General features: G+C 42.9%; 1 protein-coding gene across 1 annotated transcript in view; it reads right to left on the bottom strand.

The window, feature by feature from the left end:
* igdcc4 (immunoglobulin superfamily, DCC subclass, member 4) overlaps window positions 1-18,578 on the bottom strand; it is a 58,649-nt gene that overhangs the window by 30,561 nt on the left and 9,510 nt on the right. The window contains exons 2-4 of the mRNA XM_053421877.1: window positions 8,742-9,053; window positions 2,464-2,605; window positions 632-765 (exon numbers count right to left, since the gene is read on the bottom strand). Coding sequence (XP_053277852.1) covers window positions 632-765; window positions 2,464-2,605; window positions 8,742-9,053 — 588 coding nt within the window. The remainder of the gene's footprint in view (window positions 1-631; window positions 766-2,463; window positions 2,606-8,741; window positions 9,054-18,578) is intronic.

The raw sequence follows: 18,578 nt of genomic DNA, 5'->3' as shown, positions 1-18,578 counted from the left end.
CTAATCACCTGTGAACAGAAACCCACGATTATGTATCTACTATTTCCAGAAATCTCTAACTGTGTGTATGTGGCTTGCAGATCTCGAGAACCCCTCATCTAATAAGCTTCACACTCGCCATTAGTATTGTACAGGGCATACGGAAGTGCAGTGTCGAATTTAAATAAAACGTTCAATATTAATAAAGTGTTAATTAATTAATTAATAAAGAGTTGAGCTGAACTTTGCAGCTCATTTACTGCGGGTCACTTTTAGAGTTTCAGCAGGTAAGCTGTAGCACAGGACAAGTAAACCGGACCATTAAAACCCCTATGTTTAGAATAGGGACTTCACTGGTTATAACAAATAATCAGCCACGTATTTTAGGAAAAACTGTTTTACTCATTATTTTTTAAATAATGATATAGAACTATTTCTTTGCAACAATATTCTTCGATTTCAATTAGATGAGTCATGGTAGTTTCAAACCCAAAAAGTACAATACAAACACAACATGAGGGACAGACACCTTTTGTGAGCACCAGTTGTTGTTGTCCTAAGACTGTAATTAGATTTTTCAGACTGGTGTGGCAGCTCCCAGTGGAGCCCGGCCGCCTATTCAGACGTTACAAAGCACTGCAGCAGACATCACCTGTGGTGACAGTGAGTAGAGCCTCATGACTGATGTCCTTCCGGGCAGAGTTGGAGGCCACACAGCGGTAGGCACCCTCATCTTCCTTGGTCACCTCAAGGATCTGGAGCACCCCGTTAGGAAGGGAAATGAACCTGTTGCATGCAGGGAACAAACAGAGAGGAAGAGATTTGGAGAGAGAACTGAATAAATGGCTTAGAGTCCTGTTACATGGATCAAAAATATATATCTTTGTCTTTGTTCTATTTGTACTGTTGATATTTATTATGTTGACTTGAATGTTCCAGACACATTGAAGTCCAGCACACTCTTATTGCCTACTATATGACATATGACCAATGTTCTGAGAGGAGGAAGGGGAAGGTACTGGGGGGAAAAAAGTAGAAGCAGTGGATGGGGGAAAAAACAATAAGAAGAGAAAGAGATAATGAAAGGCCGGCTGTGAAGAAAGCGTGGATCAGAAAAGACACATAAATAGAGGTGGAAAGGGCATAATGGCAGCAAGAGATGACAGCAAAGGGGCCGACAGAAAGGCAGAGGCAAATTAGAGTAAGGAGAGAGAACAGAAAAAAAAAAGTCAGTGATGTATCATCCGTCCTTTATGGTTCATCTTTGTGAGAGGCCATTAACGGCGCCTGAGGTGGGAGAGCCGCATCCCGCCAATGAGACCTTATAAGCAGCGAGCTGTTTGTGGGTCACACAGGGCTTCAAAAGCCATTAGCACTTAGTCCTGAGCAATAAGGCTTGAGCTTGAGACAAATTTCAAGGCGACGGGGCCAGTGGAGCCACAGTGAAATGTCAATACTGTTAAATGGCTGAGTAAATGAGAATAATGACAGCAAAAGAGAGAGAGCGTGAGCGAGAGACCTGTCGAGGATATGACATTTTGACATTTAATTTTTTTGATCTATAAAAGCGCAGAAGGTATTTAATTGTGATCTTGTTTAAAACTCAAGGTGATTTTCAAGTGCTCTTCTTACAGTTGCTAGGGTTAGGGTTAGGGTTAAGTCCTTAATATTTACTTTGAGAATAGTTGGAATAATAAGAACATGTGCTCCAACCTCGCTGACAACGGCCTTATTAATTGTTATTTGTATTATAAGCTCATTGACGGATCATTGTTTTTCGTTATCTCTGACCTCTGACCCCTTCACTGCAGTGTGTTATAACATGCAGTGTATCCTCCGGGGAGAATATAAGATGAAGTGATGAGGCGAAAGTAAAGGACATTGTAAAGATTTGCATCGCCATGTATGTTTCACATCTTGAATGAATGTCGAAGTGATGTTTATCTGTCAAACCTGACAACAAAGTTTTTTGAGTTTGTAGGTTGAGTTTGTAGCTACAGCGGCGTAACATTCACAAAGTGTGAAAGGCCTCTCTTCAGCTAAAGCTCAAAGGGGCTTTTATCTTGATGCAAACAGGTATTTCTGAAATCATCATGTACATCACAGATTGTAAAGTCTCAGAAAGCTATTGCAATAAGTTCATACGTCCACCAACCTCTGGATTTTATACTTTGTTTTAAGAAATGTATCAATAAAGCCTTGGATAATAAACTCAAAAGGTGAGAGCCACAGTCAACTTTCATAAAAGTCACAATAGGCCACACTCGTAAGATCATTTTCATAGAAAATAATGAAATCAGACTATCACCAAGAAGACTTATGGAAATTAATTTTGTTGCAGTAGAGAGTTTGTCTCAGTGGTCTCAGGATTTGTCAGGAGTGCCACAGAAAAAGCACACTGCTAATTCATCAGAAGTAATGAATAGACAAGAGAAGTTGGAAAAAGGAAGAGATGAGGGACAACCGCACAAAGAGAAGGGTCACCTGGTCTCCTCAGGGACAGCCACTCTGTTCTTTTCCCAGGTTATAACAGGTGTGGGTACACCCTCAATCTGGCACTCGAAGCGGGCAGCGCCCCCAGCAGGGACTGTCTGGGGTGACGGCTCTTGGTGGAACTTAGACAGACCTGGAGGCATAAAGCAGAGTTGGAGATATAACAGTGAGCAGACAAAGCATAACTAGCCCTGTGCAACGGACATATTTAAATGATCTGAAATCTGTTTCATTTCGTATGCCTCTGGTATGATGAATAGGACACACTGTGTTTAATGTGGGACACACATGATGTGATAGACTACAATTGTATTGAAGCCATTGTCCACAACCGGTCTACTGCTCTCCTAAGATGATGCCGACAAGGACGGTGTTTGAGCAGTTACGTCCCTGTTAAAGTCCAGGGGATGAAGTGAATAAAAATAAGAAGAAAAATCAATCTTCCTGTAAATAAAGAAAACTTGGCCAAAGTAAAACACAAATCAGGAAACAACAACTACAATAAACACTTTCCCTTCCAAAAAGGGGGTATTGATCTCGGTACATTATAACTCTAGTTGACAACACACAGCCTGAGAGCTGCCAAATGGCCTCCTGGCCCAGCCTGCATCGCCTCTCCCTGATTGTGCTCCTGACAGCACACACTCAACCACCCACTGCAGGACGAGTGTGGGGGGGGTACCTGCAGGAAAACCCAACAACAACAAACATGCAGCACTAAGGCTGTAACTTGAACACATCAGATACACTAAATAACACTGACCAATGATTCACAGCTTTGGTTTAAACAAATTAAATTAAAGTGAGTTTATTCAACTTAAATCTCGAGGAAAACGCTCAGAATATGTGCATAGCATTGCCATAGTCTCGATTTCAAACTTCTAATTACTGTATTCAAACCATTTTGAGGCTTTTAAACGCACCATTCCAAACTTGTTATTTAATTACAATCCTACTCAGACCATTTGAATACCCTTGAATGTCCTGATTAAGGGAAATCTGGGGACATAATAAGGCTCGGCTTGGATTATTTCTCTCTCCAGGTTGAGTCTTGGCAGGCCTCCAGACTTCATCGCAGCCTCAACACATTTCGCACACAGACAGGGGGGCTTCGACTGTAGGTAACGCCGAGCACCAGGGGCCAGCACTGAGCACTATCTGAGGGCCTCTAACCTCTGACCCCCTGAGCAGGCTGCAGGAGACGAGAACAAAAGTGGTTGGCTGTCCCAGCCACACACGCCTGCAGCTCAGACTAAAGGAGCAGAGAGCTGGGAGGGGAGGGGAGGAATCAAAGAGAGGGAGAGACAGAGAAGAGAGAGAGAGAGAAGGCAACCAGAGACAGGACGGAAGCGGGAAGGTAGACAGAAAGAAACATTCAAAATTTAAAGAGCTGGACCCAAAAATGCAGTGCATACTGCATGGAGTAAAGCAAGTAAACCAACATTACCCATATTATGAATTGTAAAGTATAGTTGAATGAATCTGAACACGAAGTGATTAAGTAATGAGCCATTCCTCAGCGTTCTGTAACATCCCCATGTACAGATAATTGCAGAACTGAGATCAGCACAGTGTGAAAACGTTTAAAGATTAACATGAAGTGCTACATATATCGTATATCCACCTAGCAGCAGAGAAAAAGGTGATTCATAGAGGTGCTTCCCCTATAGATAGCTATCTACATGTACTTTCTTTATTTCAAAGATCCCTGAAGGTAATTACATCAGTGAGACATTGATCACCACACGTAATACTATAGTATCGGTGGGATCTGACCATACTCCATGCATGATATTTAGGACTTACAGTTTCATATTTGAATGACTGCTGTTTTCAAAACTTTGAACTGTGTTGTATTGTGAATTTGATTTATCAAACTGAGTCTTAAGACAGGACATGTTATAAGTGCTGTCCACAAAGTACAGCAGAGGCTGCAGTGAATGTAAAATGTCGATATTACCTGATAATGGCACCAGTGGGTATTATATGATACATCCTACTTGTACTTAATTTAATTTCAGCAAAACAAACAATAGTTTTAAGAACGAGATGATATAATACAAATGTCAATCCAATTGTGTAGCTATACAGAGAAAGCAATGGGATATTTCACTGGATAAGTGGAAACTTTGATTGGCTGGGGGCAATGGATGAAAAAGCTTGAAATCAATGCATGATTCATCCTCTGGAAACCATGATTGTACCAAACATGTTATGGTTACCAATCCAGCACCTGTTGAGACATTTCACAAAAAAAATCGAAATGTTAACCTACTGGCTGTACGGCTGCGTAATCACCACGCTTCATCCTCTGGAACAATTCATTTCTGTACATAAAAACATATTGATCCAGTCACAAAAAGAGTAATAACAATGTAACAATGACAACGTCGTCCATAGAGTGAGAGTCACTGCTAGCAATAAAGTGGACATGTCATCAGACTTTAAACAAACAGTACTGTGAAAAGGAGAACTGACTAACTTGTAGACAGAAGCCATTTTCAGATTCAGATGTTTCCAAACTTGCATCTTATCCTATCTGTGTAAAGATTTCCAAAGTTGAAAACTTCCAAAGTCTCACAATCTATTCCCTCCAAACCACAGTGAGCTGGAGGAGCCCCAGCCACTAACCCCTATCACGCCAACTGTTAGTCATGGCAACAAACCGACCATCTGTGTTTTCCTGCTGCACGGAGGGAGCAGAGTTCCTCAATGGGTACACAGAGGCTGACACACAAGCCTGGCCATAGTAACAGAAAGCTGTTTGATTCATTTCAGGAGAAAAAAAATCTTGGAATGACTTGCACAGGCAGCTTTGCAGGAGGAGTTGATGATTAACCCTTGCCTCTTCCAGCCATTACACACTGTGATGCCCTCATGTAAACACACCACCTGTAACACTGCCAGAGAGTGGAGCGCCTGACTGGGTGCCAGACCCGCTCAGAGTGTGAGTGTGAGTTTGAGAGCGTGCATGCCCAGCTACTTGTACCTCAGTGTTTATACCGTGTGTCTCGATGCCTCCACACGGGCATCTTGTGGTTACGTTACTGGATCAGCGTGTGAATTTATGTGCACGTCTGTAAATGGGAAAGTAGGAGCGTCCGTATGTGGGGTAGCCGACAACAGCTGATCAGCGACGCAGACGTTAATGAAAGGGGGCAGGGGGCGGGGGGGCTGCTCAGAGAACACACTTTGCCCATGCTGTGATGGAACAAAGGCAACCGGCCAGGCTTTCACCTCCGCTCTGTCAAAGCATAATCATATTAGTCTTTTCCCAGGACTCCGTGAGTGTCCCCCTGGCCCGCAATGAAATTCCACGGCGGATCCGTCCAGCATCACGCGGAGCACACACTCAGATTTGCAAAAGTTGACACTGTTCTGCCGGGCATTGTGCTGATACACCACTGGCTCTCCTAGGAAAGGTGACATATCCAGCCACAGGTTCACACACACGTCCAATTGTTTCCTAGCAACAGGGTCTGCCTATGTCTTAAAGGAACATTTCCGGGCGGCTCCTCGGCCACTTCTCTGTGTAAAGAGTGTAACCTTTCCCTTCCCCTTCCTCCATATCTTGTCTTTCTTTGCTGTACAGCTCGTTCTTCTTCGCTCATTGCATCTTGCACTCTCTCTCTCTCTCCCTCTCTCTCTCCTGCCCTTGACTTTACCCCAACTCTTTCTTTGTGTGTTTTGTCCGTCCCTCTATCTATGCCCCACTCTTTGGCCCCAGAGCTATCAGATTGCAGTGTTTTTCCCCTCCCCTTGTGCGAGTAGATAATTTTACCCGTGACCTCTTTGCTACCCAGCTTTCAGGCAGAGTATCAGTGTGAAAAACCCATCAGGCGTGACCCCCCCCCCCCCCCCCCAGCCCCAACACATATTTGTAATAGCTGCTGGATAATAATTGCGCTGCGTTTAATTCTGTCCATTTTACAGTATTTCACCCCTGCTAACTTTCCATTGTGTCAGTGATCATTGACACAGAAAAGGCCATTTAAGGCACATCCAGATACAATTCCCCTCATCCTGTTCCCGCAGCATTTAACTGTGTAATTTGAGATCAGAGTGATTTTACCTCCAGATAGTCAGAGCAGATAGATAGAGTGGCATAAAAAAGACTGATATGTTGTAATGAAAGCACCGATTATGAAAAAGAAAATCAGTTTGCCCTCAAACATTCATAAAACTGCATGAAGAGAAAGCAGCTCTGAACTCACTTCCTTTATTGAATTGCGTTGCGAAAGCTGCTAGGAATTAGGAAATATTGACATTCACTTCAGCAGTCTCATAATCAGAGAGGTTTATTGGTCTTATTTACCCTAAAAGCAGTTTTTTCCCCCCAGCATCATCATTTACACATGGATGTATTCGGGTAATGTGATGTGCTCGCTCTGTGCCGCTTTGGCATTCTGCCGAGAGAAGAGTGAGTTAGAGGCTGTAAAACTAATTACATTTTATTTTGCTTTGCATTTCAAAAAGGTTCTCAAACTGTCTCTCTCTCTTCCACATGCGTTCAACAAGGCAACGTGCATCATACAAACCACTTGGAGTGGACCAGGTGGCTTCCACAACATGTCTTCACAAATGTGATCTCGCCCCTGTTCTCGCTTCGGTCTCATCTCTGGCGCTCGGTAATAAGAACGCCCGCTCAATGTCAATGTTGAGGCGCTTCGGCTTCGACCTCGTACACACTGGCCACATCTATCTCATAGCCTCTCACTGCTGATTTAATTCAAATCCTGCACACAGCCACAGCACACAGACACACACAAACTGAAGGTCATTCCTAATGGTCTCTGAAGCCTTTCCTTTCACCATCACCGCAAACTCTCTTCAGCCTTTTCTGCCTTCCCACCATTCATCTAACATCCCCCCTCCCTCCCCTCGATTCCTTATTGTCCCTCAAACAAGAGCTCCTCATAAATAAGCATGTGACAGCTGACAAAAGTGGGGGCATCCAAAGAGGATACTGTCTCATTTTACACAAAGCTAATGACTAAATAAAGACTACCACTTAGGAGTGTGAGAGAAAGAGGGCTCCTTGGAGGGGGCGATTACAGAGCGGCAGCCTTCCCTCACATCCACGTCTTCCTTTTTCGCTTCTTTCATATCCGCCCACTCTTTCTACTTCACTCCAAATAACAGCAGACTGTTGTTTAGGCATGTCCCTGTTCCCAAGACACTTGTTAGCGCTCCACCAGAGGATGAGTCTCTAATCTGCGGCAGAGGAGGAACCAAGTTCATCTCCATCCATGCGAAGAAAACCCCCCCGACAAACCTGACGATTCACGCGGCTCCGTGTGATGAGCACACACGACTGAATGTTTTAAATCATAACAAACAATGTTTTGATCACCCAAACATAAACCGACGCAGACCAATTATTGTGATGGAAATGACGTAGAGGTAATTATGCCAGATGCAGAATATTCCTAATTGTCAAATCATCACCTTTGAGGCAATGGAACAGTTCGGTGAGCAGATTGATTCCACTCTCAGGCAAAATCCATACTGGTTAGAAAATGGCATTTTCAAACTAAAACTATTTCTGTCCACCGTATCATTTTGGCTCTGCATTATGGTACCGTTCAGAAAAATACACCTGAAAACGCATATCAAGGTGCTGGTGTAAACATGGAGGCACGTGCTGGACAATAACTGTATTTCAGATGGTTAAAACAATAGCTCTTTTCATTGCTACACATTATTTACAGAATTTAGGCACAACAGCTGATAGCAAAGACAACAACAACAACCACTTTAATTGTTCTACACTGGCAGCCAGTCTAATGTCAGTTAGTCCCAGAAGGGAGTCATGGTATAGGAGCCTGACGAATCAGCATAAGTCGCGACCGAAAAGATCCAATCGGCAAGTGGTTGTGAGTCTCTACATCAGCGTTTCTGCCCAACCAGACATAAGTTTCTAAATTCTTGAGTAGAGAGGAAATCGTGAGTATTTGTAGCAGAGTTGCTGCGTTTTCAAACAAAACTGGAATGGGGGAAGCAGCTAGCCTGTCTCTGTCTAATAGGGAAAAAAGAAACATTTTACCATCTTACATATTATGTCTTCTAAGCTTGACCCAAATAAAAAATGTAATCTTTGTTAAACCTCCTCATCAATCTATCGGTGAACTTTCAATTCATCCAGTTCACGGTCATGAAGACAGGCATTGGCAGCCCCAGATCACAACTAACTGCATGTGTTATAAGTGTGGTAGAAAACAAAGCAGCCAAAATAAACCAGTGTGCTCTGGGTGTTGCTGGACACCTACCTGCCAAGAGTACATTCACGGTCCTGCTGGTGAGGGCTCCAGCAGCACTGGCACTCAAGCAGCTGTAGCCCCCCTCCAACCTCTGGGCAGGCCGGCCGTCCTTGGAGGCCGGCAGCAGGAGGAGGGATCCGTTGCCCAAATACTGCAGCTGATCCCCCTCCGGAGGCAGGGTCCGGCCATCCTGGAGCCACGTGACGTTGAAAGGTGTCTCGCTGGCCCCCAGATTGCAGTCCAGCAAGAGGGGCAAACCTGGTTCCAACACTACATGGCTGGGCCCAGCCCCACAGCTCAGCTCCACGGAAACAGGCTTTTCTGTATTGGGAGAAAGGACGGAGAGTTAGTTAGCTGGGCCACAGTGTGGGTTCAGTTAGGGTCATCTTCAGTCTTAAACATATGGCCCTCTAGTTTCACCATCTCTGTGTTTGTCAGTATAATTTGATTATGATATGAATGCACTGAGCGTCAAAGTAACCCTTTTGTTTTTATAACATCTATAAATTTAACATGACATGCTTTTTATACATAGCTCTGAATATTGTCTCTTCCTAACACCTGTTTCATTTGTCATTTTGGGCTTTTTTGCCGACTTTATCCGTTTCAGGCTTTGGCAATTTGTCATTTGCAGCAGAAATTCCATAGTTCAATAGCACTGGCAGCACAGATGGACAGGGGTGGTGCATTCCAGGCGCAGGGTGTTTTGGGGACAGAGAGAGGAGGCCAGAAGAGGAGGAGGAGGAGGAGGAGGAGGTGGAGGAGGAGCTCTGCAAATGAAATGAGTGCAGAAGCATGAAGGGATTTGTGTGTCAGCAGCAGGACATTAAAGTCAGAGGGAGTGGGGAAGTCCTGGGGTGAGTGATTGATGAGCTGGTGTGAGATGAGCAACAGCGTGCTACATAAACTGCAGTCCAAGGAGACCAGAGCAATTTAACATTGCACATACTTGAAGGTGGCTTATTGATTTATTGGTTCATGTTTTTATAAAATCATATTTAATTGAACGCAAAGATAACCTTGAAATAAAGATGCAGATAATTAAATGGAAAGAAATGCACTGGCAGTGGTATCAGACAACACACGATCACATTATTATTCGTTCCGCACGGTGCATCCAGATGTTTTAATACGCTCCCAGTTCTCTTGATCTCCTGTCTTTATCTTCACTGTATCTCACCCACACCCTTTCTGTTTCGCCCTCTATTTTAAAACAGTAAATGCTGTGAAAAGTCCGTTTTAATGTGTTTCTGTGAAGAAAAAGATGGAGAGATCTTAGGAAAGAGAGGATTAACGAAAAACAAAGAAGGAAAAGATCAAGACAGAACCAGAGATGGGATATAAAAGGACTGAACTTCAAATCTTTACTGACATGATGGTAGTTTATCCTTCAAGAGGAGGACGGACAGCATTAGAATCATCAATCATTCCTGACTCTTGTTGAGGGTTAAGGGCAGAGGATGTCACACCATGTTAAAGCCCTATGAGACAAATTGTGATTTGTGAATATGGGCTATAGAAATAAAATTGGATTGATTGGAAGCATGAACGTGCTAGGGTCCAGTAGACACATATTATTCTACACATGGATGTTATTTTTAATGTTTTAATGTGCACATATTTCTTTACACATGATGCAGTAACATCTGTTTTGTACAGCGGCTGAGACTTCTGACACGAAAAACGGAAAAGCTGAATGCTGAAGCCAACACACAACTGCAAGTGACAAATCAACTGCAAGTGACCAAAGCGCAAAAGTGTCAATACAACTGCAAAATCCACAACACAACTGCCAGTGACAACACAACAGCAAAAGCTACAACACAACTGCAAAAGCTACCATACAACTGCTTAGAGCCACAACACAACTGCAAAAGCTATAACGCAAGTGCAAAGGTGACGAAAACCAAGAACAACACAAACACAGACGATGAAAAAAGAAGATAACGAGGATCCGGGAGTGAGGATCCCATTGGATCTATACTCAGCTGTTAGCAGTGTTGTTGTTTTTTTGTGTGGTGGAAAACCGATTGAGGCATTTATTTGATTACAATTTGTATTTGACTTTTTGCATTTCAAAGGCTCTTAAGGTTCTCTAGATAAATGTTCTCATTGGTGTAATATGTTTCATCACATACAGTGGTATACATGGGCTTATAAATTAGTTGCCGCTGCAGAAATGGCCGCTTGTTTATTCCCTCCTGTAAAAGCGGATTTTGCTGTAGCTGACAAATAGTGTGTATTGAGGTTAAGTCAAATCAAATGTCTTTTACATTAAGTCATTACATGATTTCACATGTGCCCGTGTAAGTCATCTCATTTAATCGACCCACTCTACACTTCATTTGACAAACCGCTTTGTGAATCCAGCTTAGGAAACACTATTTTCTCACAAAGACAGACACACACACAGACACACACACACACACACACACACACACACACACACACACACACACACACACACACACACAGGTTTCTTTCAGCTTCTCTCTCTCTCTCTCTCTGGCGTTGGATTAATTAAGTTAATGGGAGATGGAATTTTTCCCTTGATTAAATGAGGCCTGACCCCCCACCATCACTTCCTGATGAAGAGGCTGGTTAATGCTGAGAAAAGCTGCTGCACTTTTCTCTGGGCACACACAAAAACACACACACATACAAATACACACACCTGCCATGGGGACAACATACATATGCAAACACACAGACCCATGCAAGTAAAGGTCTCTCAAATATGCACGTAATCTTGTAGGAGCAGAAACACTTGCGCACAAGCAAACCCAAAATCACACACACCGACACACATCACCTCCATGGCTCCCCTCTTCCTCTCCCCTTATTTCAACTAATTAGCTTTCATTAAGTCATTAAACCGTTAGCAGCCATTTCCCAGCCCCCTGTCAATGGTTTCACTTAGCAAGAGGTGGGGAGTATTCTGTGTTGAATATGGGAGCCATTATGTTTCTGAAAATTGGAAGAAGATGTGATAAGGTCAAAGTAAAACAGGGGGGAAATGCAGGAAAGCATTGACTTTCTTTTTGTTAAGACAAAGAAGCATGTTCAGAAGCAAATGGTAGCACGACTATCCTTAAAAAGAGTTAAGGTAAGCACACAGTATCACATATTTCAAGTTGTGGTCTTTTCATATGGGAATAAAACGCATGATGCTCACACACATTTGCACCAGGAGCCTCGACGTGCCCTAGATTTGCGGCAGCACACGGTGTAAATACCATACAGGCGGATGTGTACACACACAAACACCCATTTCACAAAGGCAGACACATACACAAGCGCACCGTGACTGCCGGTGTCTCATGAGGACACGGTGTGGTGAAGAGGAGGGGATGTGTGAAGTGGCCATTTTGCCATTTAACTGTACAAGTGGGAGCCGATGGAAGGACAGGGGACACACTCCGGGGGACAGCAGCGGCTGTGCGCTCTCGCTGAGCTGTAGTGAATGGATTGGGATGGCACCGTGCCAAGAGGCTCATAGCTTTCTCTGGGTGGAGAGAGGACAGCGGTTTGCAAAAGGGAGAGAGGTTGAAATAGAGATGAAAGGACGACAAGAGATGGAATCAAACACATTCAAAAAACTAAACTTGCTGATGATTAAGACACTGACTCTCTACCGATCTGGATTTGTAAAATCTCTCTAATTGTGCCAACAGCAGTAATGAGGATGAAGAACAAATATAGCAGTGGTATGATCCCCTTGATTTGATTATAAATCACCATATTGCTGCTGGATATCCGATGGATAAATGGATGCACTGCACACTGATTTTGCAAAACAAACTTTTCCCTCTATGTGTGTGGGGGGGTTCTCTCTTTCACATGTGAACAAAACAATTAAACAAACAACTTCCAGAGAGACGAATTTCGAAATTGAGGTTTGTCCGTATCCGTGTGTCCATATAAAGCAGAGTGTTTGGGAAATGATGACATCACAGCTTTCTTCACACATGCAATACAAGACAACACCGATGGCAGCAACAATGTTGACAGGAGAATAAGCTCAATGAACATGCGAACAATGTTGCTCTGTATTCCAATGTTGCCCCCCCCCCCCCCATTTAGAGGAGGGGTTTTTTTAAAGAAGAGGAAAGGAGAAGAAAATATCTTTAAAAAAAGATCTGTATTGAATTGTAGACCGGACCTTGTTATCCTGGGCACAACAAAAAACACAAAAGAGATGCAAAAGAAAAGCGCCTCGGCAAAGAAGCTATCTCTGTCACTAAAGGAGTGTTTTCCTCTTTAAGAGTAAAAAAAAATAAATTAATAGAGGAAAAAATCCGGGGCAGGTGGAGAAACGAGGACGGCAGACCTCTCTATACCATCTACACTTAGTTCGCAGCTCCATTTCTGTTAATGGATCACCTATTCACAAAAATACATTTGGGGAAAAAAGGAGAAAGAGGAGGAGCAGGCAGGAGAGTGACCCGGCAAAGAGAACATTTCTTCACCCGGTCCAGCTCACTGTCATCAGAGAATGGACGCCCCATGACCCTGAGGCCACAGCTCAGGTTTCCACAGCCTCTAACGTGAAGCGATACAATAGCTCATGTCTGTCGGGATGTCCAGATATGCACAAAGAGGCTCTGCTCCGGGTCCAAAAACGGGTGCTTCAGGAAATAAGGTGAACTTTGTTCCTGAAGCTGTTACCCAAGGACAACATGCAATGATGCTTTTACTTGGGTAGAACAGTTTTGATCATGTCCTGAGGTGCATAAACCCTATTTTTTTCACAACCAGGTATATAAAAAGGGAAAATGTACGACTGCAATTTCAATAGATATAAATGAAAAGCAAATGGTTTAACAGACATCCCGGCTCAGACAGTCTATTTTCAAATGTCCAAATGCTAGGATGCTCACACGTTGCTAGGCAGGTGTTAACGTCTTAGTTCAGCATTTAAAAAAAATCATCAAAAATCATCATATCCCCAGTGATATTTGGAACACTTTCAATCAAAGGGTTCCAGTTGATTTGCGCCACCTTCTTCAGGAAAAGTAATACAATCTCTTTTAGTTGTGTGTGAACACCCCAGTGTACTAAGCCCTTAAAAGTCAAACACGATGATAATCGAACTGTTTTAGCGTTCAATCATTGGTATAATAACACTTAACACAATGTACAGCTGAGTCTGACACGGATGTCATGAGTTTCATAGGCCTGTGGCTGTAAATCACAAAAGTACAACATTTCTGTACAAATGAATTTTGAACAGATGTGGCAGTTTAAAAAAAAAAGTGCAAGTTAATTTATCCTGAACAGAACAGAAGTAAGTTCATGGTAATCCATCCAAGAGTTATTAAAATATCTTTAAAGGGAAGTCAGGGGTAATCCTTCGGAAACTATAAGCATGTTTACAAGACATCGTGACAATCTATCCAATAATTGTTATATTTCAGTTTTGAGTACAGTGACCTGATTTTCAAACCTCCCAACCGGGAACTTTGCACCCATGCATGCACCACTGTGTTCATCAGCATAAGGGACAGTTGAAGGCTTTCTCTTTCACACCTACCCAGTGAAGCTTCCCACAGTTATGTTTTCCAAATGGGATTAGGTAATAATGAGTGGGACAGAACATGATAAACATATGTAAGTGCTGAGGTATAACAGTACAATGTCATTATAATTTGGATTGAGGTTACACTGAGACAGTTTGGCAGTAAATGTGGAACAATTTAAAGAGTTTTTAGATATTTGTCAGGACCTTTTGTACTTAGCTCGCAACTGAGAGAATAATGGACACACTGGAACATCTGGATACCACGGGGTGGACAGACCTCCACCACACTGATATTGACATCCATGACGGAACAACTCTAGCTGGACTTGGAGCTATCAAGTACTAAAGTATTGCATGAACAAGAGCCGACTACACTGGAAGAGGACCCAAATTTGAAAAAAAGGTGGAGAGTGTGAGTTAAGAAATGGAAAGAGAGGAGACAAAGAGAGGGACCAAGCAGACTGAGCAGTGCAGATAAGATTAGAGCAGCCCTGAGACGCACTTGAAAGAGAGCAGCGAAATGTGATTACAGACACTTTTGTGAAGAGGGACCACGAAGCAGTGATAACCAGATTGCCTTGTATATCTGCTAAATTGACATGGCGGCAGTAGATAATTGCACAAGTTCCTGCTGCATGATATTCGCAATGTCTTGTATTGTGCATAAAGGTAGTGAGTGTTGGAAGAAATGGGGTTGTAGGACATCACTTAAACCTTAATACAGAGTGGACAGGGACAGATAGTCTGAATGACAGTACTGACCAGTGTGCAGCAGTGCGTGTCCCAGTGTGTGGCTGGAGGCCACTGACCAAACCTCAAACCAGGCTCAACAAGTGTTCAGCTGCTGTTACGGCCGTGTTTTCGTTTGAAAGTCCAATTACCAAACATGGACAAGAGAGTAAAAGAAAACAAGCCCTGTCATTTGCTTGTGGCCGAGAAAAACAACCCGGTGTGTGAATAAATCGATATTGTGAAGCCACAGTTGTGATAATCTGAGAAGAGAGGCAGCTTGCAATAAAAACCCTGCAGGGACATAGAGACTCTTATGTTTCAGTATTTGAGTGGAAGTGCCTGAGCGGCAGCAAGAAACTACTGTTACTATTTAGACATTTATCTCGTGGAGCTTCGTCTCTGGCTTTAAAGCGCTGTCTGAAACGTGCTGTACATTTAGCCCTATTAATGAGCTTTAATTGCATATGATGCCAAATTAAGGAAAAGCGCTCTGTTTACCAGACGAGCAGGGAGATTCATACGGAGGGCGAAATATTTCCCTGACTCCACAGTGAGGCTGTGAATCACTCAACAATCCGAACAGCTGTTGGTTGTTAACCGTTCCAGTTGTGTTTTCTCCCATGATGATAGGCTACTGCAGAGCTCCTCTAACACCCTGTCATCCTGACCACAAACACACAATCACTTCCACTATAAGGAAGCTTCTTTTTTTCCCCCCTGACTGAGTTTGTTTTCTCCTGCAGGGTTCACTGAGTGCACATGTACAGAGCTGCACAATTAACAGAAAAGCACTGCTTAGGTGGCTGCAAGTTCATCTCTGATGGAAAACTGTTGCAGGCATTTGTCTCAACTGTTGTGTTGCTGCTTTAGATTCCTGACCTCCAGATAATTGTTTCACTTTTGCTTAAAGCCAACCAAATCAAGACCATGACCATTTAATTACCTCCATAAAGCATTTTATTGACGTTATTTTCACAGTGGATTAATCTTGTGAATATTTTATTACCTCCACTAATTAGGTTATGTTTGCACCTCATCCATTTGTTGTCTCATGTGTTTATTTTGTCAAATGTATTACACTAAACAAACACTGACAGATTTGCACACTTCTGTTTTTCCACTTTCTGCAACATTGCGGTGATTTTTCAACATTTTCACCCATTTCCCAGGGAACAGTTCATGGATGTTGATGAAAAATATCACATTAAGAGGACTGATGTCTGACCATTTCTTAAAGCACTAGTTGACATATTCATCTTTTGCTTTCGTATCTGTCTTCGGAACTGGCAGAAATTCACATTTGAGAAATGGAATCTACACATTTTTGGTGATTTTGCTCAAGTAATGAATCACTAACAAGCTGTGACATCATGCAGAGGCCGTCCTCTTGCAGCCAGAGTTACAAGAAGGGACGGGAAGGAGAACAATGAAAAACGAGGTGTTGTGGTGAGACAAACATGGCTCCTGGGTCAAACTAGACTTGTGTGAAAGAGAAAGGGAGCTGAGGCTGAGGAGAGAGGGGGGAGCACCAGTACAGTCCCTCATGCGTCCTGCTCTACGTACACTGCTCATTCATCCCAGTCCTCCTCATCCAATCACAGAGCAATGTTCCCGCAGGAAGGACCTAACAGCAGAATGGGGGCCTCCACATGGCCATGTCAAGTGCCAGGCCCACTTTCATGAGTCAACAAAGCCAGCAATAAAAACTAACACGGGAGTAAAATGGGAGATATGAGTCAGGATCTGTGTATTCACGCAGCAGCACAATGAACAAACAGAAATGTGTGGCTGGGGGGGGGGGCACTGGTGCATGAGACTGGGAACACACTCCCAGTGTGCAGGGCAGCAAGACACACTGTGAGGCATTCTATGGAAAAATAGACCAAAGATAGGAGACAACTCACAAGCAGAAGAGTCAGAAAAAACCTTCCTCATCCTTGAATTCTTGTAATGCTTGTATTTTAGGTTCAGGGTTGAGCATCTAGCACAAGCTCAGCTTGATAAACAAAATATGTGAAGGTGTAATGCACTGAGCAAGCAGGATATACATACTATGCTCACACTAGGTTCTCAAAAATTACATTCTTACATCGTTGATGTTAGCGAGATGTGCTAATCTGTGAGTAATGCACTTCATCTAAATGAGAAGGGGGGGGGGTGTACGCTCAAGTAATTTTTAAACCTCTGTCGTTTATTGTATGATGGCTGCATATACCCATTTAAAGAACAGCCCTCCATTGACATCTATGCATGTGAACCTCTGGACCTACCATAAAGCTTTCTGTTTCTAGTTTGACCGATCACGTTTGAGCAGGCTTTGGTTGGCCGCTGATGAACTGTCAGTGTAGAGGGAAAAAGACCCAGAACAAATGGACCGACCTGCATTAGTCTATCGATTCTTTAATTTATCTGCATTCATATGTGGGTAGCTGTTAATAGAGCATAGCCAAATCATTATGTCTGGACCTAGAACACCTTTATTCAACTCATGCGATAAAATAAACTATAGTCAAACTGTAAACAGTGGCAAACAGAAGATAGAATCTTGGTCTGGATATCCGTTGTCCACACCAGAAGTGATAAAATATTGTCCATTGTCCCTTGAAACTAATTCCTTGCCTGACAATAGAGATTGGCTCAGATTGCCTGATCCTTAGGCTGAACAGCAATTCACATCTTACCCGTCACCATTAGGACCTCAGAAATTAAGTTTCACCTCATTAGGATCAAGCTTTGGTCCCCATTAAGGTCTACTTGTACTCAGGGTTTATGCTTGAAAAGGTCCTGAAGATGTAACAAAATTAATATACACATAGATCAAACTACTTTAGCAGAATAAGACAAGTTGAACATTTTCAAGAAACAAAACTTTTGGGTTGACATAATGATCCATCTAAGCTTTATTGTAATGTTCTGTTTAGTCATTACACAAAACATTGCTGTTCCTTTAACTGATCACTCTTAACGTATAATTTACATTTAGATAATGTTTAAAACTGCCAATGAAGTTTGGGCTATGGATGGAGCTGGTGCTAGAATTCGAATGAGAGTATGATTATATCAGGCTGCTGCTGGATAAGTCTCGGATAATACAGAGTAAACCACCTACGGTGTAACTGTGACCCTGCCTCAAGGATCTGCTCAAAATCCCATCATGTACAGTTATCAGATACACTGTGTGGCAAACCTCAGTGACCTAGTAAGCCAACCGGAGGGAATCGCACAATCGGTCTGAATTGCATCATTGTCATTTTTGTAATATTAGTTTCTGCTCCTGGTATTAAAGAGCTGCTTTACCGAACAACCCAACCAAATCAAGGATATGTCATCACACGTGAGTCAAGGCAGCTCCATTGCCAGTAAAAGACACACACAAAATTAAATTGCTCTTTCATGAAGCTTTTTTTTTTCACAAGCTATGCAAGCTAGCGTACTAGTTTATCAGATGGAAGGATTATAAAGCTTTCCCCCCCATAGAGGAAGGTGGCTTAGCAGCATCTTGCTAAATCAATCTTCACCTCATACATGACACGTAGCTCGACTTGTCAGATGGGCTAAATTCCAAATCATCCACATGCCCATCTGTATAAATC

Source organism: Pleuronectes platessa, chromosome 1 (genome assembly GCF_947347685.1).
Source record: "Pleuronectes platessa chromosome 1, fPlePla1.1, whole genome shotgun sequence".
NCBI classification, from domain to species: domain Eukaryota; kingdom Metazoa; phylum Chordata; class Actinopteri; order Pleuronectiformes; family Pleuronectidae; genus Pleuronectes; species Pleuronectes platessa.
The sequence above is the reverse complement of the archived record's forward strand: the minus strand, read 5'-3'. Positions and strand labels throughout refer to the sequence as shown.